At 49.3% G+C, this 21,986-nt stretch overlaps 2 protein-coding genes across 6 annotated transcripts in view; both read left to right on the top strand.

Moving 5' to 3' along the window:
- The first annotated feature begins 44 nt into the window (after nt 1-44).
- LOC1273282 (ribosome quality control complex subunit NEMF homolog) lies at nt 45-3,630 on the top strand. Its single transcript, XM_312244.6, has 2 exons — nt 45-345; nt 455-3,630. Exons 1-2 carry the CDS (start codon nt 287-289, stop codon nt 3,552-3,554), a joined length of 3,159 nt encoding a protein of 1,052 aa, XP_312244.6. The 5' UTR covers nt 45-286; the 3' UTR covers nt 3,555-3,630.
- Nucleotides 3,631-4,220: 590 nt separating this feature from the next.
- The window catches only part of LOC1273284 (uncharacterized), a 38,608-nt gene continuing 20,842 nt past the window's right edge, over nt 4,221-21,986 (top strand). Inside the window, exons 1-3 of one of the 5 annotated variants that reach the window (XM_061641475.1) lie at nt 4,221-4,447; nt 6,483-6,867; nt 12,693-13,531. In XM_061641475.1, the coding sequence (XP_061497459.1) occupies nt 6,800-6,867; nt 12,693-13,531 (907 nt within the window). In that variant the 5' untranslated portion in view covers nt 4,221-4,447; nt 6,483-6,799. Of the gene's footprint in view, nt 4,448-4,484; nt 4,729-4,765; nt 5,324-5,402; nt 6,004-6,482; nt 6,868-12,692; nt 13,532-21,986 lie in introns of those variants that run through there. The other 4 variants (XM_061641472.1, XM_061641470.1, XM_061641471.1 and 1 more) reach the window with 4 other exon arrangements.

The following is a 21,986-nucleotide window of genomic DNA, read 5'->3' as shown; positions in this document are numbered from 1 at the left end:
AGAAGGCATTGTTGCCATTTTTTAGCGCAGTACGTGAGCATTATTTTGCTCTTGATGGCGACCTTTTCGAGGTTGATACATGACCTTCAAAAACGGCACCAACCACTATCCAAATCTTGGCCATCTGTCAAACGGCGCCTCACCGTCAAACGAAGGTGTTTTTTTTCGCAACATTATCAGCTGTATTTTGGCCTGTGCCGCGTTGTAAGCTACAGGAAAATAGTGAAACATTAGCGAAATTGGCCTCAAACTGGGGGAAACGCTAGCATCTCGATAGGGTTTAAAAATGACTAAAACACGCTTCAACACGTACGATGTGGTGTGCTCGGTGACGGAGCTACAGAAGTGAGTATTGGTAGCTGAGCAGCTGTTGATATGATTTCACAACAACCCAACATGATTCATGCAACCGTTTGTTGCTTCCCCATTTTTCCCCGCTTCCCCGCGTTTGTAGGCTGATTGGCATGCGAGTGAATCAAATCTACGACATCGACAACAAAACGTATCTGATCCGGTTGGCCCGGAACGAGGAGAAGGTGGTGCTGCTGCTCGAGTCGGGCCTGCGCTTTCACACCACCAGCTTCGAGTGGCCGAAGAATGTGGCCCCGTCCGGCTTTACGATGAAGATGCGCAAGCATCTGAAAAATAAGCGGCTCGAAAGCCTGCAGCAGCTGGGCGTGGACCGTATCGTGGACTTTCAGTTCGGCACGGGCGAAGCGGCCTACCACATCATACTGGAGCTGTACGACCGGGGCAACATCCTGCTGACGGACTGCGACCTGCGCATCCTCAACATACTGCGCCCGCACGTGGAGGGCGAAGAGTTGCGGTTTGCGGTGCGCGAAAAGTACCCCAAGGACCGGGCCAAGCAGGACAATGGGCCGCCGTCGATGGAGCAGATCAAGGAAGCGATCCAGAAGGCACAGCCGGGCGACACGCTGCGTACCGCGCTGAACCCGATCCTCGAGTACGGTGCGTCGGTGATCGATCACGTGCTACATAGGCAGGGTCTGTTCGGGTGCCGCATCGGGGGCGAGCTGCCGAACGATCCCGCCCTGCCGAAGAAGGTGAAGAAGAAGCAGAAAAACATTGCGAAAGAGTTTGCGAAGGTGTTCGACATGGAGACGGACCTGGGCCCGTTGATGAGCGCCATCAACGAGGCGGAAACCATGCTGCGGGAGGCGCAAAAGCACCCCTCCCCCGGGTACATCATACAGAAGAAGGAGGTGAAGCCGACGAAGCAGGGCGACGAGGAGGAGTATTACTTCACCAACCTGGAGTACCAGCCGTACATGTACAACCAGTACCAGGGCGAACCGTTCAAGGCGTTCGATTCGTTCACGACCGCGGTCGATGAGTTTTACTCCTCGCTGGAAAGCCAAAAGATCGATCTAAAGGCTTTCGCCCAGGAGCGGGAAGCGCTGAAGAAGCTGTCGAACGTCAAGACGGACCACGCCAAGCGTATCGAGGAGCTGACGAAGGCACAGCTGGAGGATCGCAAGAGGGCGGAGCTGATCACGCGCAATCAGGACCTGGTCGATAAGGCGCTACTCGCGGTGCAGAGTGCGCTGGCAGCACAGATGTCGTGGACCGACATACAGGATCTGGTGAAGGCGGCCCAGGCAAACAAGGATCCGGTGGCGTCCTGCATTCGGCAGCTGAAGCTCGAGATTAACCACATCTCGCTGCACCTTACCGATCCGTACGCGTCGCTGGACGAGCAGGCTAGCGACGAGGAGGAGGAGGAGGACAGCGAGCGGGAAGACGATGAGGCAAAGCTGGTGCCGATGGTTGTCGATGTTGATCTGGCCCTATCGGCGTTTGCCAATGCGAGACGGTACTACGACCAGCGCCGCTTTGCGGCTCGCAAGGAACAGAAAACGATCGAGTCCAGCTCGAAGGCGTTGAAAAACGCGGAACGCAAAACGATACAGACGCTGAAGGACGTTCGCACGCAGACGACCATATCGAAGGTGCGCAAGGTGTACTGGTTCGAGAAGTTCTACTGGTTTGTCAGCTCGGAAAACTACCTGGTGATCGGCGGGCGGGACCAGCAGCAGAACGAGCTGATTGTGAAGCGATACATGCGGCCGACCGACATCTACGTGCATGCCGAAATTCAGGGCGCATCGAGCGTTATAATCAAAAACCCGGCCGGGGGCGAGATTCCGCCGAAAACGCTGCTCGAGGCAGGCACTATGGCCATCTCGTACAGTGTGGCCTGGGACGCGAAGGTGGTGACGAGTGCGTACTGGGTGCACAGCGAGCAGGTGAGCAAGACGGCCCCGACTGGAGAATATCTGACGACCGGTAGCTTTATGATACGGGGGCGCAAAAACTTCCTACCCCCATGCCATTTGGTGTTGGGCCTGTCGTTTCTGTTTAAGCTCGAGGACAGCTCGGTCGAGCGGCATCGGGGTGAGCGGCGGGTGCGCACATTTGACGACGAATCGGTCATTAGCAAGGATGAGGTACGGTCGGAAATATCGGAGCAGGAGGCGGAGCAAGAGATCAAGCTAGAGGATGATGAATCGGATCAGGATGATGAGCAAGAACCGTCCCAATCGCAGACCGAACCGAAGCAAGAGGCAGACACTCTGCCCGGGCAGGTTAACAAGCTGTCCATCGCAAAGAAAGAAAAGCCAGTGGAAAAGAGCTCGAGCGAGCCATTGCCAGAGCCGGCGGAGGAAGAGGAAGATAACGATTTGCCCCAGTTCCCGGACACACACATCAAGGTAGAGCATGACACTGGCAAGGTGTCGGTGCGGGCGGATCCCATGCTGCAGCGGCTAACGTCCGAGCCGGACCCGGACTCGGTGATTTTCCTCGGCGACGACAAGCCGTACATAATTCAACCGTCGGCACCGCGCAAAAAGCAGATCTCGAAGAGCAAGCAAAAGGCAAAGGACCAGAAAGAGAAAGAGCAGAAGGCGAAGGAAAAACAGGCCGCTCCCGCGAAAGCAGCAGAGGAGCAGCAGAAGCCCGGCCAGCTGAAGCGTGGCCAGAAGGCAAAGATGCGTAAAATCAAGGAAAAGTATAAGGACCAGGACGACGACGATCGGAAGCTGATAATGGAGATCCTGAAGTCGGCCGGCAATCGCAAGCAGGACGAGGGCACGAAGGACGACGCCGATCAGCGGCAGGACGGGGCGGGCGGTGGTAAGGGTGGCGGTGGCGTGGGCAAGCGTACGCCCCGCTTGAAGCCGGGCGAGTTCGAGGAGCTGGGTGACGATACGCCGGCCGCGGCCGATTTGGACATGCTCGATACGCTGACCGGGCAGCCGGTGGAGGAGGACGAGCTGCTGTTCGCCATTCCGGTGGTAGCGCCGTACCAGTCGCTGCACAACTACAAGTACAAGGTGAAGCTAACGCCCGGTACCGGCAAGCGGGGCAAGGCAAGTAAGATGGCGTTGCAAATATTCCTGAAGGACAAGCAGTGTACGGCTCGGGAGAAGGATCTGCTGAAAGCGGTAAAGGACGAGGTGCTGGCTAGAAATATCCCGGGCAAGGTGAAACTGTCTGCGCCCCAGATGCAGAAGGCGGTCCGGAAATAGGCGGCACGGGGTGGGAAGGATAGGGGTTGGTATCGTTACGTTTCGCTCAATAAAATGTTACTCTTTCAGTGCAAAATTATGAGAATGATGAGGTTCATTCGTGAAAAGAAAAGCATTGTGAAACATATTTGCAACAGCTGCTTTAAAAATGTAAGTGATATTTAATGCAATGCTTCAATCAGAATGGTTTATGTCCTCAGCGAAACATTTTTGGTCCAATGTACGTGCACCATCCTCGAAACTGTCCTACTGTTATACTGCAAACGCACACTCGTGCAAATTCTCTCGCATATTCTCTCATCGACAAATTTCCTCTCCCGCTCGCGATGTGTTATCCTTTGCGAGCGGACAACAACAGTTTCCGCTGTGTGGAAACGAAAACACCTTCATAATGCAGGGTTCGTCGCTTAGTGTATAACAGATTTGTTGCAATATTTTGACACTGCTACGGACAATAGAGTTTAAACAACTTACAAAATACGTGCCAATTTGTACAAACCTTCAAAGGAATAAATATAAAGCATTAAAATATAAAGAACTGCGCAGGAGATCGGCTCACAGTGCCATTCAATCGATAATTGATTTTAAATGTTTAGAGAAAATGTGCCTACCACCCCTGCCCGCATTTGTGCTGGTAGAGGCATGCCAATTTTCGCTGAGACAGAGCGAGCGAGTTCCCTTGCAAGTGGTTTGCGTGTACTGCCACAAACCAATCCCTGCCCGAGCGTGTACGACCACACAGGGATATTCGCTTTGGTGGTGATACGCGCAGCGTGTGTGTACACACAGTGTCGAAATACGTTCAGGAACTGTATAAACTGTAAAAGCGACCCGATAAAAGAACTGATGCAGCACAAACGCTGACAAAGGGTATTGGCTAGTGATAAAAGAAAGTAAGAGCATAACGGAAGGATGGCTTTGTGAAGCGACACGCTTGCTTTGTCATAACACGACAGGCACGGTCCTTGCTGCGATGGGCGTTCCGTCGTGTGTAGCAAAAGTGATGGAAATCGTATCCATTCCTAGCGTTTGATGTGTTTTTTGTGTGTGTGTGTGTGTCCCCAAGTGTGCTGTACATTTACCCGTGTCCGTGCTGCGAAACTAGCCCTTTGGAGGTTGGATGGTTTAGTTCGACGTCAGAAACCCCTATGCAAAGGGAACAACCCTTCTCTGGGTGGGTGTTTCGAGGCGCACCAAAGAGCGCCTGACAGTGAACTTGGTGGTGCCGTGGTTAGGTTTCTTGCAGCTTGCTCAGCTACCGCAAAAAGGAAAATCATGTCGCCCCTGGACGGCAAACGGGGAGCATAACGCGTATTGCGAACCGTTCGAAAACCCGTACGCCCGCCGTACCACCATAATGGTGCCCCAGAAAATGTCAAAATTTTCATACATAAAATATCGATCGCGAACCGTTTGCATGTGTTGTTGAAGGCTCGGATATACGCTCGTCCTGCACCGTCGCCCGTGCGCCGCGCCTCCATCATGGTCGTCGTCTCCGTGTTGACGGCAGCGAGAGAAAAACCCATGCGCACACAGTCGGGAACGACAACAGAACACACACACCAGCAAACATCGACAGCAGCAGCAGCAGCAACAGCAGTGGTGTGTGCCCGTCCAGCAAACAAAACGTCAGTAGACAAGGACGAGGTGAAACTGCAACCGTTCGTAGTTGGAAGGAATTGGTCGCACGGTGGTGGTTGTTACGGGCGGTAGAAAATGAACGAATGTTCAAGCGTTGCTGGATTTAAGAAAAAGTTCGATTTTTAAAGGTCATATTTTGAAACGTAGAACAAATCGTTGCCACTTACCCATTTTAGTACACGTCCCTCTGTGTGTGTGTGTGTGTGTGTCCGCTGCTGTCTGCGAGGATTTGCCATATTCAGTTACTCACGCGAAAACAATATCCTGGAAGATTTATTGCGGCGTTGGCAACGCCAATGAACCCATCAAACGGGATGTAAATTACCGAACACTACCACACCGATGTCTCCGAATACCACGGGGCACCGAACGGGTCTACCACTACCAGTGTGCAGTGTTTCGGAAAACCAAGAAAAAAATCGCACACACACATACACGCCCGCATGTACACGGTGTGTGCCGGTGTGTGCGTGCTAAACAAACCTTCCAAATTTACCTGCAATACCAACCAAAGCGAATACAGGCATATACCGTCGTCCGTCGCCAACGTTGATGTCGTCGATGACAACAGGCGCTCCCCGATGTCCGAAGTGTCTGAAGTGAGGCAAACTGAAGCGGAAAGCCACCATTATTCGACGGTGTTGCGAGAAAAACGACGAAAACAGCGGAACGGGTACCACAGAAAACCTCGCAGAGGGTGTATGTGGTGGAAAAGTGCACACAACAATCGCAATAAATCTTGAAGGCAAATGGAAAACATCCTGAAGCTCGAATCGTAACGCCACCGCCGCACAAAATGCATCGTTTGGTGAGAGGGCGTTTTTGTGTAGTTCTCCGCTTGGGATTATTTGCAAATGGCGAGTGAATGTGGCGAGGTAGTGGGGATTTTGTCGCAGCTTCCAATAGTGTACAAAAAAGGGAAATTGACTGTTGAATATTTCATAACCTCGTTTCTAAGCGCCTCGTCAGGGAAGCTGTGAATGTGATGCTAATCGCCTCCCCCCCCCCTTTTGCAGGCAATCGAAAACGGACTGGTCACGGTAGCAGTGCGTGTGCGTTGTTCTCTTCGCGAGTGTTTTAACGCGATGGAGACGCCCGGTCGTGCACGAACGATTGCTTGGCCGGTCGCGTGGGCAATATATGTATGTTCACACCGTATTACGATGGTGTGCACACTATGAGTTTGATAAAAGAAGCAGGCACATGATGGGATTTGATGGGATAAGCGGGTGCATTTTTCGTTGATTTAATATTATTTTAAATTAATAAATGTATATTTTTTTACAGCATCTGAAACAGTGAAACAGTGGTACGGTATGGCACCGGTTGCTGCCATCAAATAAAAGTTCTCGTTGCAAGCAAAACGTGTTCCAAGCAGGCGGGGAAAAATGTGTTCAAGCGAGCGGCGCAGTGGGTTTAGAGCATTCGGAAGTGCGTCTGTGTGCGGGGCTGCTTAAATCGTGAAGGATAAATATGAGGTTGATGGTGGTGATGGTGATGGTAGTGTGTTTCGTGAGTGATCATTGTGCACGTCGCTAGGACCGTTGGATTAAAGCGCAGAGGGGCGTACCGCTTCTTTCGAGAGCCGCCTTACCGTAGTGCCAATGCCGGTGGGAAATGTTTCATACTATCACAGAAGAAAGTATTCCCCTCAGGCTCCACCGGATCACCAGTGAGTATTAGTAGTAGGAGTTTTAATTTAATCATTTCCTGTTGGTTTGTTTTGAAACTGTACTGCATGCTTCATGGCTTCATTTGTAGCCTTAATGTTATAAATTGCTCCTTCTGAGAGTGTTTATCCCTTCCAAGAATATTTCCTCCCATTCGCAGTGTCACGTTTCGGCATGGCGCGTGGCAAGCATTTGTTGCGCCCTCGTTTGAATGTCCTTCCCAAACAAATGACCTCCAGCACCTGCCATTACTTATTTATGCACTGTGTTTTATTTGCCGCTCCGCCTCCCCCGTTTCGACCAACAGGTCCCCCCAGACCGACGTTCCTCGAACCATAGGCTCCTGAGCTGCGGCCTTCGGGCCTCAAGTGCTTTGAAAGTCAAATTATACAGACCATCCAAATCATGATTGATGAATGACAAAAAAAAAACAAGCTGCCCACCGTTTCTTGCCTTGTAGCGTTCTGTGCCGACCGGTTCAAAAAAAAAACCTTGGACGGGCATGTGAGTGGAAATTGGTGATTTATTTATCAGTGCGGGATTGAAACTGGAAAGCCGGCGGGAAACGTATACCGCTTACCGCAATTATTACGAGTAGCAACTCATCATTCGTCGGTTCGTTGGAGTTTTACAAAAACGAAGGATCACTGGCAAACGAAACACCGTTTTGTGTTTGTGTGTTCACCCGGCCCGATCCCTACCCCGTCTGCAAACGGGTGCAAAAGAAACGAAAAAGTAAAAAAAAACAAACACATTTTTAATGAAATGTGGCTTTGCACTCGAACAGTTCAATAGTCCGTGCGGAGCGGCGAGTTAACTGTGGCGGGAGCGTTTTATGGTTCTGCCATTATTTCTGCTGCTGCTGCTGCTGTTGCTGGCGGCACCGGGCGAACCGTGAAATATGTTGTTATCTTCGCAGTAATGCTCGTGTGTTGTGCTCTTTGGTGCTCCCTTTCCTGTACGGTGTGTGGGTGCTTATTCGGTCGTTTATTTCTTCATTGCTCAGCGTGTCCATGCCACTGTATGCCGCTGACATGCAGCCATAATTAATTGCCGGGGCCGGGGATTCGTTCCGCATGTGGCATGGCATGGCATGCCGGGCTGGAGGTTCCGAATTTTAATCCCCGTCACACAGTGCAGTTGGTTCCTGCTAATGTTGCTGATATGTCAACTTTTCACGGTATGCGTCTGACAATGGGGGTAGAATTTACAGCACAGTAAACCAGCCAGACGTTCCGTACAGTGATGGTATGATACATTTCAAAACAAGCTTCACAATTCCACCTAAACTCGAAAGCTTTCAAGCAGCGCTGGCTAAAAGTGATTCGCCGCCGTGACCCGCGCACGTTGCTCCATGGCCAACTAGTCGTCGATTCGTCGAACTGCACCGCTCGAAGGGTACACGACGCTTCGCCCAATGTTCGCTTCCACGCAAAAGCTTGCGCGCACGGGTGGGTCGAGCGTTTGTTTGCTGTGCTTTATGCCGCAAGGACAAACAATGTTTTTGTTTCCTGCGCAAATGCGTTGTCATCCGGAAGGGAGTGTGTTTTTTTTCTTCTTCTGTTGTTGCCGTACATAACCTCACCACACAGCATGGGCCGTTGGGTGGGTTAGAAAATAATTCCTTATTACTCGTTGCGAAGGTTGCCCTCAGCTCCTTCCAGTAGAGCCTTTCTACTACACGGAAGTTGTGCACACACACACACACACACACACACACACACACACACACACACACACACACACACACACACACACACTCATGATTAACGAGCGGGTCGCAAAAGCAATAGCTTTAAGTGGCACACGATGACGAACCGAAATTCGCTGGCACGGTTGTTGTGCTCCCTGGCGTGATGGCGTGATTAGTACGTGTACCGAGGGGCAACCCCGATCTGGGTCGTTATCGGCGCGCTCGGTCGCAGCAGTTTTGCTGCTGGCTAACTTGGCCACACTTTCCCCTCTGGTGCCCCTCTCTTTCTCTCTGTGTGTGTGTGTGCAGTTTGGTAAATGATGACTTTTCTTTCTGCTCGTTAAAGCGCTCGGCAGCTCGGTGGTGCGCACGTACACATCGATCTGGGGGGCGGGGGGATCGAGTGGGTGGTGGACGCGTGCGTGCGATGCCGAGGGTGGAATTTCATTTGCATGGAATGTATTTATGTAAATATCTGTAAACAACGCATTCCTGCCATTGTGTAATCGAAATGTGCGCCTCCGGGCACGCCATGTTGTACGCCCGGTGTGTGCGTGTTTGAGTTGCACACGGGCGCGCGGACGCTCTCGCGTTATGATGAATGTTTTGCAGAAGTTTAAGGTGAAGGTTGCACAAAGTGGAGCGAAGCTTTAAGCGTTGATCAATGCGGGAGAAGCTTAACAGTTTAGTAGTTTGGAGTTGCATAAAAATGGTGTACAAAGATAGCTCGAACCAAGCGGTTTTTGTTGTTAATTATGGTTAAAAACGGGCACCTCTCTTACGGCGTTTAACAATGTCTCATTAAGCGATTGCCGTGTTGATGGGTTGTTTTTCCATGCACGAAAACAACCAAACACACACGTTGACCCACATACACACTAGCGAGTACACTGCCTACCTTCCGCCAGCCCGGCGGAGGGCGCAGATTTTGTCCTTCGTAATCCGTCGCATATTAACTTTTGGATAACTTTCCCCCCCCCCCCCCCTCAAAGCTGCAGTCGAGCAGCGGCGTCCTTCGCTCGCTTTATCATCGTTGTTTCCTATTTTTTTTTATTGCCCTCCATTGGGAAAACAGACAGCAGGAGCAGCTGGGTCAGAGGTACGGGGTGAGCTTAAGCGGCAGCATACGGTACCGGGGCGGTGGTGTAAGTATGTGTTTGATTTATGCTGAGCTCTTTGGAGGCTGTGCGCGGCTGCAGGCTGCCGGCTGGACTCGTGCTGCAGCTTGTTCGGTGCAGGCTTGGGCCGAAGTTTTAAAGACCCTTACATACACACACATATACACATACACACACAAAACAACTGCCGATACTCTTGTACCAGCGGAAGTGGCGGCCGAGACGCAAACTCTTCGGGTTGAAGGGAGGAGCTCGTGTGTGAGGGTTTGGGGATACCGTAGGCTACCGTAAAGGGGTTTATTATGCATGAAAATGTCCCTGGGACTCTCGTAAACATGGGCCATGGTGGGGAAGAATGGAGAAACAGTGTGCTGATTCAGTTGGACCATAATTTATGCACCAGTCTCCTTTTTCCCCCGTACCACCTCCCCTCGTTCAGTGTGTTACAGTTCCCAGAAGATCGGAATACATGTATACTGCCCGTGGTATAATGCCCCGTGTGTGTGTGTGTGTGTGTGGGGTGTTTTTTGTGTCCATCTTCTCCAACCCACTCTAACATCCACTCTACACCCCCCCAAGCTTTCTCATCAACCGACACCGAGCTGCCGTTGCAGCTAAAGTGCTTTTCCATTCCCGATGCTGCAACAGCGTGTCAGCTGTTTCGGTGCAGCAGCAGCGGTGGAAAATGTAGAAAAGCTGCTCAGCACGGATGAGTCATTGTCCTATTTTGTGTTGGTTGTTAAATTGGTCGTGAATGTGTGTGTGTGTGTGTTTTTTTTATTCTGGGGAACCTATGAAACGGGGGAGCGATGGCGGGATATGGCGCACGATGGTAGCAGGTCTTTTGACGGCAATCACACCATGAGTGGGGCACATTTCTTTGATGTTCCGGAGTGTGTTTATCAGCAAGGGAGCAGTCATGTTGGGCAAAGAAAGAAAAAAGAAAAAAGAAAAACACACACATACACACACACACACACACACACACACACACACACACACACACATTTTAGCCGGGAAATCTCTCGAAGCAGCTCGAAACTCGAAAACCATCATCTGCGGGCGTGTTTTAGGAAGTCATTTGGAAGTCGTCATTTTCGGGTCATTGTGAGATGAAGCTCGTGGACGTGTTTCTTTGCATGAAAGGTATGATCAGCCCTGGGATACATTATCTTTTATGAAATTGAATTCAGGGGTTCATATTTTGCTTGGTAATGATGCAGGCAATTGTGTGTGCTGCTGGTGCATTGGCAGCAGCTGAAGGCGTTTTTTTTTATTTGAATTCATTTGATTTGAATTACAGTATGACCTCACTGGTTGGCAGAAGATAGCGAGACGACCAGTGGATTCTCACTCATTCGTTCGGTTGTTGATGATAGACCGCGAGTGTGATGAGCGAAAATGATACTGAAAAATATTGCACTGAAAGCTGCTATGAAGAAGTTTATTGCAAGGGCTATGCTTCATAGCTCAATAGCATGCCGCTGTATCTTTCTGTCAAAGCTACCTTGTTGATTGCCTTGAAAGTGCCAACTACTGGAAAACCTACAACCAGTGCTGCAAAATGTCACTATCAATGTCTTAAAAAATTCTGATTGAAACAAAATCCATATCAGCATCACGTACTCAATTGTGATAATCAGAGGTGATACTAAGAACGATTGGTGTGACTAATACATGCTCATGACATGTTTGCGACCATCGCTTGGTCAGTCACTATATCACGATCTTTTTGCTGTGATTAATTTTGCAAAATATCACTGACATAGTCATGACAAATTCTCGTTGAAACAAAATCATCTCAGCATCACTAGCTTTACTGCGAAGATCAGAGATGAGCCTCAAACAGTTGGTGCGACCATCGCATGCTTGGTGACATTGTGTGCAACCAACTCGTGTTCAATCACTTGGCCGCGACATTTTCAGTCGGTGATCATCGCGATGGTCACGGGAGATATGCATTGCGTGCGAGTGGTTCCAAGACACAAAATGAGCATGTTTTCTCGCTTTGTTTGACCCGACAGATAATTAAAATAGATAGAGGGAGAAAGCATGCTTATTTTGTTGCTAGAGCCCACGCGCCAAGTATATTCCAAGAATGTCGCGATTATCGCCGACAACAATGTCGTGACCAAGTGAGTGATCAAAAGTTGGGTGCTAAACTAAATGTCACCAAACATGTGAATGAATCTCCAACTGTCTCAGTATAGTCACTGATCATCTTAGTTGTGTAGGTGATCTGATTTGAGCTTCGTTTCAGTCATGAGTGTTGATGATTGAAACAGTGGCATTTGGCAGCACTGTTCACAGCCAGAAAAAAATCATGATAATGCTTGCGCCGGCATTAAGCTAAGCTTGTCAGTCAGAGTATCGCGTTGGACTCAGGAATTCACATGTCGTGTTCAGCATGTCATGGCGCACTTTTATTGACTATCAGCAATGAGCATCAAGCTACCACGGATATGTTCATTGTTTTCGTTGGTGAAAATCTCGTGATACTCATGACATTTTGCAGCACTGCCTACAACCAGTGAGGTTATACTGTATTATGCAAAAATAATCATTAATACTGAACTGAGCTGGGGAAGAGGGTTTGGAGCGAACAACTACACAACTGGAGCGTGCCACCACCAGCTGAAATACGCAAGTTCCGTAATATCAAAGTCCCGTCAATGAAACACGATAGAGCCAAACATCCATGGCAATTGAAAAAAATCCCTTAATAAGATACAGGATGATGAAGCCGCTATGGGTGGGAATTGAACCGAGACCTGTGTTTATAGAGGCCATCCTTTTAACCATTAGACTATGCAGACACCCCATCACAATGCCGATCAAATCCAATATGTAGCTTGTGCGCTCCAGTCCATTTGGTTTTCTGTCCATTATTTTCATTTTGTAACATATTATATTATTTTTTTTTGTAATTTGAGACATTTTTTGTTTTGCCTGTCTTTACCCAACCAACACAATCTAACCATTTATCGATCTTTCTCCCATCATCGAACAAATGTAGGTCACGAATATTTTTCGGAGATTACGCACGCCCCGACGGTGGCAGTGAACGGAGCCGCTCGAATGGTAGCATCTCCTCGGTCGCCACAACTCAATCGTCCTCGTCGTGCGTAAGTGTGCATAGCAGTGCGGCCTCGTTGGCCGATGCAGCGAACGCCAATCTGTTGGCGGTGGTGAGCGCACCGCAGGGTGTCGAAAGCGACTCGAGTCCCGTGCCAAAATGTGTCGATAGTGCTGGCAGTTGTGGTGGTGGTGGCGGTATCGGTACAACAACAACGACGACAACAACAACAACATCCTCCGGGTCCAATTGCTGTGTCCGTGCGGCGGCGGCGGCAGGTGAGAGTGGCAGTGTCGGTGCGTCGCAACAGGTGCCGTCGAGCCGGACGTGTGCCAGTGAAAGTGCCACCGGGTACGAGGGTCAGCGGGGTACTGTAGTGCGGGCCGGTGGGTCTTACCATAGCGGTGGCGGCAGTATTGGCGTTGTAAATAGTGGCAACATTAGTGGCAGCGGTCAGCAACGGCGAGTTGCGGGCGGGGCCAATAGTAGCAACAGCAGTGGTGGTGGCGGCAGTGTAAACAACACCAATAAAAGCAAGGATCAAGCGAATGGACAGTTGCTGCTGTCTCCGGCAGGCGCTGGCACAACGTCTTCCGCCACGAGTCGGTCAGCACCGTTGCAACCGGTCAAGTCTGCATCGTTTGCCGTAGCTGGTTCTGGGCTGCTGGCTGGTGGAAGCTTAGCGCCAGGCGGTACCAGCTACAGCCAGGTCAGCTCGTCTGCATTTGGCACCAGCCGTCTTGGCAGCAATGAGGAACAACGATCACATCTTTCACCAGGTAAATATTGCATCCTTTCAATGTAATGTTGTGTCAAAATTAGGAGGAATTATTTTGATAAAATGTTAATTATTTCCTAAAGGTTTCAGTAGGTGAAACTACACATAAAGGCTCGTCGAACGCATGCTTCAGCATGGTTCGTTGGAGTTATTAGCTGTATCGTTTACTGATTGTGCAATGGAACGTGTCTGGTTAATGTGTGAACCTAGTATTGATTGGCACCTCTGACTCCATTATCACCCTCTCTGTTTCCCTCGCTCTCTTTCGACGTATTCAACCGCCGACCTATTATTACCTTGCGTTAATTGCTAAATTGAAAAACATGATACCACCCGTTGATGAGACTGCCAGTAGCGTCCAGCAATCACGTGACGCCATTCATTATACTCGCTTGGTTCCGGTGCAGCCGCGCTAAATTCACGCGAAACTATGCTGATTCGCAAGTGTAAATCATTGTCAACTAATTTGATCGATATGATTTCCCACGGGCACCCCACGAGGCGCTCGTGTTTGGGAAATTAACAATGAAAAGCAAACCGTGGTGCACCTGGTGTGGCGCCTGGATTCGGGGAAAGGGCGTCAGACGAACAGTAGGTAACGTTCCATCCTAACCGGCACACAAAAGCAAACAATTACGCCTTGCTTTAACGGAACGGGACAGACAGGTGGTGCAGCTTAATCATCACACTGTTGCTCGTTACAATTACGGTGTGTGTATTGGAGAGCGTTTACACGGAGCATGATGCGCGTTGTGGCGCTTTGACCGTACCGACCATTGCTGTGCAGGGGCGCGTGTTAATTGAAGGTAAATCTTGATCCGTTAGTTACTGCTACTAGCAGCTAGCAGTGGGGGGAAGATATCCATTACTCTAACGCATGATTGACGTGGATGTAGCTTTCTTGGTAGCTTGAGGTATTAACCTCATCTATTGCTTACCCGGCTAGTGGTGTAATTAAGATGTATTCTGCTCTAAATTTTGGGAATTTCACTAGAATCGCTTGGCAACACTTGGCCGTACCGGTACCAGTACAATCCATGCATGCGGCAGAGGAATCGATTTTCTAGGAAGATTGCATAGCTCTAGGCGGTTTGCTCGGCACTTTATTAAGTTTTGATAGTATCGTTGTTAAATTTGCCCGAATGTATGCAACCGGCATGCCTGGAAAACCTACCCCTCCTAAACTCAATGTAATCTGATTGATGAAATCGCCACGTCGGCAGGATTGTTAACCGAATGCTTTGCCAGCTTTCATACTTTGTAGTTAGAGGTATGATACGGTTACATAGAAACTTTCTTGTACCAATCGTACACTTGAACAATGCACCCAGCCGTTGGGATGGTAGTTTAACCTTACTAATTCCTTTGGTGGTTTCGAGTTCATTGCTCCCCTTCACATCCAACGTGTACCATAGCCGTGGAACGTTGCGTCTCCAGTTAATGCAACCGAAGCAGCAGTAAGTGAGCTAACGAATGAACTTTTAAGCTATTGCTCTGCACTCCCTACGAGGGAATGAAGGAGAAGGAGGGATAAAATGTGAGCATTAAAATTGGCCCTCCTCAATGCCGAAACGGGAAGCGGTTTTGGTGGTGGCGAAAAACAAAGAAAGAAATGCAATTTATGAGTTCAGCGAACGACTGCTGCTTTAGCGCAAAAAGGGCTGCTCGTACACACACACACGTTCGACACTGTAACCCACGAGGGCACTGTAGCTCTCGGTGGACGATAGCAGCTAGTGGCGCCTGGGTACACTGTGGTGGTGGTGGTGGATTGGAAATTCATTTCCCAAATTGAGGACAACCGTCGACCACGACCACAACGACGGCGATGGCTGTGAGCTGCTGACGTATGGATGGGATGTGACTTGCATCTTCAACTGCGTACGCTGCGAAACACAGGGAGGAAGGGTGGAGCATGGGTGTGGATTGGGGAAGAGTGTAGCTATCGCAGGCGAGAGCGGAACCGGCATTCCGCTCGGTTTGGCTTCACCAGTCGGCGGTGTTCCATTTTCTTGCACGACCCTCGGTTTTCTTGACTTTGTCGCATAAATATGTGCCCCTCCCGCGGGCCATGTGTCCGTGGGAGCCGTGCGTCTTTGCCACTGTGCCACAGTTGGTGCGTCGACTGGATTACGTTACGGCAAATGTCGGTTCGAATTTCGAGTGCGCGCGCGTTCGGGACACGGCGTTGACGCGCGCGAACCGAGAAGCCAAATGTGAAATTAAATAACCCAGCACCGCAGCTGTGTGTGTTGCTGCGACAGTGGCACCGGCTTGTTTACGTACCGTTTCGACTGGATAGTCCGGGGGACAGTGAAGAACAAGAAAAGAAGCACACACACGCACAGAACATCAGCAAACGCAGTACGAATTGTATAACTTCAGGCGTAGCGCCAGTGGGAAGCATTTCGTAAATGCGTTCGCATACGCCTGGTATTATGCAACGTTCATAGCACAAGTAAGCTTATTGCCGTTTTGCTTACTGCTGGTTGCGTGTCCCCAGAACAAGCCTTGTCACCAGAGAACGCACCACTTTCGGCCTATGTTGTTTGCCGTTCAGTTCGGGTTCGGTAGGAAAAGCAAAATTAACCGTGTATCGACATTGTTCCGTTCTGTTAATGCTGTTGAATGAATCCATAGGCACCATGTGCTGATGGTGGTGAGTACGCATACGTCAAGAAGGTAGAGAAAGAGAGAAAACAGGCACACACACACACACACGCTAAACCACGGTCTGTGCAAACACTTGATTTGGATTTCGAAGAATGTGTTTTGCGTTTAGGGAAAGAGAGATTGGATGGGAAAATGAATAGCGCAGGTATTTGTTCCGCGTTTGTTTTCCCCTCATGTGCCCCTCCACATGTGCCACTGTAAGTGCCTGCTGCTGCTGCTGCTCGAGAACACGGTAAATGAATGTATGCTACATCTGCACGCGTTGGTAAACATACTTTACCGTACTCCGTACGCAGGGCGAACGAAGTTGTTTCATTTCGTTTTCAATTGAGTTAAAGAGTTTTACGCGTTTTTTCTGTTTCTTGTGCCCACCCACTCTTTGCTTGTTTTCCGCTGATTGGTGGGCGAATTTTTGCCTCCTTCCGTCTTCATCTTTTCATTTCTTTTTGGTGAATTATTTTGCCATTTTCCTGTTTTTGTGCGTGTTTGTGCCTGTCAATAAGATGCAAATGCTGTGCGCTCGAACACCTTGAACGTTAAACAGTTCGTTTAAACGATGATAGCTCCATCAATAATGGTTGCGAACCACGATGGAACGGCATGGTGGAAAGGGCTGCTAAAATATTCATTTTCCTCTTCAACCAAAGTCAACCGAAGTGAAAAGTGAAAGCCAAAAGGTAGACGCGGACGCTTTTTGCGGGGGGGGGGCTCTGCGTTTGTTGCTGCATTATTAACACCTTAATGTTATGAAATCCAGTATCGAGCAGTTTTGAATGGTCGTTTGTAGTAGGGTGTGTGTGTGTTTTTTTTAATTTGTTCGTTACACATTTGTAGCGCACAAACGTCACAAAGCCTAACAGCTCTACAGTGGGGCAGTGGGTAAATGAAAAAAAAAATAAATAAATAAAATAAAAACGCAACACAGCAGCAGCAGCAGCAACTTCCGAAACAAATTTTCCATTTGGCCTTCCTGCTATGCGAGGCCAGAGGTCCCGGCGCGAAACCGGGAATCCGGTTTCGATCGTTTTCTAGCAGCTAAACACTTTGTTTAAAACAAAACAGAACCAAAAAAAAAAAAAAAGGTTCTATGGTGAAGTTCACTACGCTAAAGTTCTCCACTGCACGACAGGTTTTGATTTATTTTCCACGGCACGGTGGTGTGTTCGCTTGGTGTACACTCGGCAAATGCTCCTTCGTGCTCGATGTCGTTTTTCCCTCTCTGTATTTTATTTTCCCGTCCATATCTGGAATCTCTGCAAAGAACTCCCCCCCCTCTCCCCGCCCTCCTGAAGGATGGGGTTCTGGTCGCGAAATGGAACAATAAAATGAATGACGACAATCCGGGCCGAAGCGATTTTCTATAAAGTTTAAGAACTGATTGCACCCGACAGTGTCGCGCGGAAAAAAAAAGCAGCGGACAGCAACGCGGGCCAAGGCAACGATGGCGATGCAGGGTTAGCGATCATTTCCGGATCATAAATTTTGTGCTTGCTCAGCAGCGGCCGGTTAGAATCCGAGGCCGTTTCATCGGAATCGGGAAAGGCCGAAGTGCGAAGAGCGGCCGACCGACGAGAGGGCAAGAAATGTTGGGCTGGGCTGTTCGTTCCCGGGCTGTGGATGGTGGGGTTGAATTGTTATGTGCTAACGATGGTCTACTTTGATGTTACGCTGTGCGCTGTGTGTTGTTTATGCAGGCGTGTGATACGCAAAAAAACGGGGGGTTTTCACGAACGAAACAATCGCAAGGCAAACACTTTGTTTTACAAGCAAGTGGGCTAGGGCCCCAAGTGGGACCGAACGGTTAAATGTCCAGCTGGCAATGGAATGTTTTCGTTTGGGGTGGTGGGCTATAGTACGGTTACCTTAGCCGTAATTAGACCGTTTGTGCTAGGGGACGATCAACTGGTAGAAGAAACCAGGGCAGTTCCGGCTTTGATGGCGTTTGGCGATACGATTGAAGCCTTACGTAAATATGCTTTTGTTGAGCTCGCTTTGCGCAACATTACAAAGCGTTGTACAAAGGGTTTTACGTAAAAGGACATCGAATTCGTTGCTGAAGTTCATTAACGTCACATCGGCGTTATTTGTCTAGTAGATTGCATACCTTTAGGCGCTTTACTTTGCGAAACATGTTACGCAAGGCCGTTGGCAGTTGCATTTGAAGCTATTTTACTTCCTTTTTAGAAAATTTTTCTATTTCTTGTGAAAATGGCTTCCTTTATCACTGGGAAAAATCCATTTCCACTGACTGTATTTATAAGTGTTAGCGAAGAGTAATCGCACCAACCAACCACACGCTGTACATCCTTGTGCTGGAAAACTGTACGTAACCGTATCGTCCACCAGTCATCATAATTTAGCAGCAATGGTTATCGTTGAAATATAATACCCCACCAATGCACAACATAATAAATCTCCCTTACCACTTACCTTCCCTCCTCTCAAACAACCTGCCACTCGTACTCGTTGTGGTACAGGATTTTCAATCGCCTTTCAGGAACGAGTTTCGCTTCCCCACGGTTCACAGCGTCTGGTGAGGAGCGTTTAAGAGCATGTTGCCACCGGAGAGCACAGTACGCAACGTTTCTTTGCCGTCCCCGTCCCCGGCCTCTGCCGCTTTCTTTTCAACCTGGCGGCGGCTCCGGGAAACCGGGAGTGTAATTGAAACCGAACCGTGCATCAAGTGCGCACGGTGGTCGAAGTAAGCTTTGTGGTGGTGACGGTGGTGGCGATGGTGGTGGCGTAAACTTTCTCTGTACCGCGCCATTGTTTGTGCTGGGGAAATGTGCCGGAGTGTGCAACAAAGCTGGGGCAGCAGTTGGTTGAGAAATTTAAATTTTTGACACCGTACAAGACACAAAACCCGTGTCCGGAAACAGTCCGCCGGGAGAGAAAGAGAGAGAGAGAAAAAAAGCCGGAGAAAAGGTCGCGATACTTCTGCCGGTCTTCCGGTGTCCGGTGGGGAGAAATTAATTTGAATTTTGTGCCTCCGATAAGCGACTGGCCGCCGGATGTGTACGCCGCCGGGCTAACGGGCGCGAGCAAAACGGAAAAAGTAAAAAAAAAGCAAAACACAGTCACACACACACAGGCTCAGAAAAAGAATGTACAAAAAGAGCATAAGCAAAGTATTGATTTTCTAAAGCACCCATGAAGGAGCGGTCCGCTGGGAGTGTTCGCCCTGTTCCACCTGAACTACTCGAGCTCGAGAGTGCTGTGTGCGCTGGAGCAAGGCGCTCTTGCTAACAATGCGCCCAAAATTTGATAGCCCAAAGAATGCACCCACATGCACAATAGATCATTTCGCGAGTTTTTCTCCCCCCATCCCCCCTTCACTTGCAGCACCACCTTCGACAATGCACGATCGACCGAATGGACCGATCTTTAATCTCGCCCGGATGAATAATTTGTGAGCTGCTGGCCATAAATCTCTGCTTCTGCTTGTTCCCTGTTTGATACCTGGGTGTATATATATATGTGTGTGTGTGTGTGTGTGTGTGTGTGTGCGCACGTTCGGTTTCGGTTGCGGCCGTGCCTTGAGCAAATAATGGAAAGCGGAAGTGCATTCCCACGTCGGGTTGCGAGTCTCGCTGTGGCACACAAAAACGGCTATAGAAACACGGGCTCCCCTGTGCAACCAAGGCAAGTGTGTGTGTGTGTGCAAGCACGGCGGCGTATGTGCACCTTCGAGGTGGTGGACGATTTTCTTTCTTTTATTCGCGCGCGCACGCCCGAGCTGCGTGGTGGACCGGTTAACGGGGAAGGTAAAGAAACCCTGCTGGCTCTCCTGGCAACCCATGCAGCAGCCTCCGAACGCTTTCTATAGCCTCTTCGGGCAAGGACTCGGTGGTAAGAGTTTGTGCTCGAACAGGATACGCCAGGAGTCCTTTAAACATATCGTGCGCTGCACTGCTTTGTGAGTGTGTGTGTGTGTGTGTGCTGAATGGCGTACATGCAGCAACAAGGTAGCACCAGCAGCCAGGGTGAGGTTTGTAGTAAGTGTTGATGCTATTTGTTTGCACTCGGTATGTTTCGTTCGCGCTAGCCATAAGCACCACGCGTTGCAGGGTTGTGTGTGTGTGTGTGTGTGTGTGTGTGTGTAACTTATCAAATGAGATGATGTAGCTTTTTACGCCTGGTGTTTCTCCCCCGCCTTTCACTCTCCCGTGTAAGGAAGTTTTCCCATGTGCATTCGCGCGTGTAAACATGAGCAACGGTGGGAGTAAAAACGCCCGAGTGGTCGAGTTTTGCTGTTGCCATGTGCGGGCTTTTTGTCTTTTGTCAGCGCGCTATCAGGCCGGTGTAAGAGGTGTTTGCGAGATGGTTTCCCCACCCCACAGCATAACCGAAGAAACGACTGACGTCAAACCGATCTAGCGAGTTAGTGCTGCAGCTGAGTTTTGTAAAATACAAAACATTTTGAAAAGTGTGATCGTATGTATGTGTGTGAATAAGTATATGTTGTAAATAGCGGAAAACGCTGACAAACGTCATAATGAGCGAACAACAACACCAGCAACACGGAACTAGGTACAGCAGCAGCAGCAGTGCGGCAAAGGCCTTGAACTCTTGACACATTTCAATGTAAAAGACCCGGTGGCTGCCCGGTGGTTGGGTGGGTTGGCGGTACAGGTACGCTTATCTCGTAATGATGTACACTCCCCGGTACCCGTTGGTTTGAACTCTGGCTCCCCTTTTGTTTTACGTGCCCCCGGTTCCGGTGCGAAGGAAATCCGCGACGCGTGTACATTGCACCTTCGGGATGGAAGGGTTTGTTTCCATCCCCCCCCCCCACCTCCCCCGCTGGTAAGTTTGAAGTGGTTCTGTTTTTGAGCTTCGAGTTTCGCCACATGGAAGTATGGATGTGTCGGAGAGAGCACTTTTCACCCATATGGAGCAGGTTTCGCTTACCGAAAACCGGAGGTGAAGTCGTTGAAAGTTGGTCGTTTGTAATTTTTGGCCTAAAAAGGTGGAGTTTTTTGTTGTTGTTGCTGTTTTGTAACTCGATGGGGGAACGCAAACGGTTACATGCGTATCAGTGACACGTTGTGACAGTGGCTCCAAAAAAAAAACACTTGAGCTTATTTTCGGCAAATGGCTGAATGGGTTAAGTTGAAACTTGTTGAAGCACAAATTGAACCTCGACAACTGATACTATTCAGCAGCATTCTCTAAACCATTCTAATTGCTCTAGTTTGTACACGCACGCGTTTATTTACATTAAACGTAAATAACAGCCAAAGCGCTGCGTTGTGGGTTTGAGTTATCAAAGCATTGCATTAACGAAGTGCCAAACGAAAATATCCAATACCACCACAATCTCCATTAAAACCACCATCGCTGAGATAATTTATTGATTTTGCTGCTCATTTCCACCCCACCGCCACCCCGGCTTTGTGCTGCGTTGTGTGTTGAGCCATTTTTCAATGGCAGAAACTTGGGAGTGGGTATCTTGGGAGCATGATCATGTCCCTAGACCAAAGCGATCGGTAGCAACCATTGCGTCTGTCATAATTAATTTAGTTTATAATTGATGCAATCCAACGATGAGGCAAAAACAACGCACGCCAATCACCAGGGGCCAATGTGGACGGGGAGGACTCCGTCGGCTTCCAAGAAAGACTAAATTGGTACTCCTTGCGCGTGCCATGCGTATTCATCTGAGTACGACGATAACGACGATCGGACTACGAAAACGAGCCGAATGAATAATTAATACAGTTAATGCTCGAGATAAGTTTAGCTGCTGCTGCTGGTACGAATGGGCAAATGATGGTTGCGAT

This window comes from Anopheles gambiae, chromosome 2 (genome assembly GCF_943734735.2).
Source record: "Anopheles gambiae chromosome 2, idAnoGambNW_F1_1, whole genome shotgun sequence".
NCBI lineage: Eukaryota > Metazoa > Arthropoda > Insecta > Diptera > Culicidae > Anopheles > Anopheles gambiae.
Note: the sequence above shows the minus strand (reverse complement) of the source record. Positions and strands in the feature narration are given on the sequence as shown.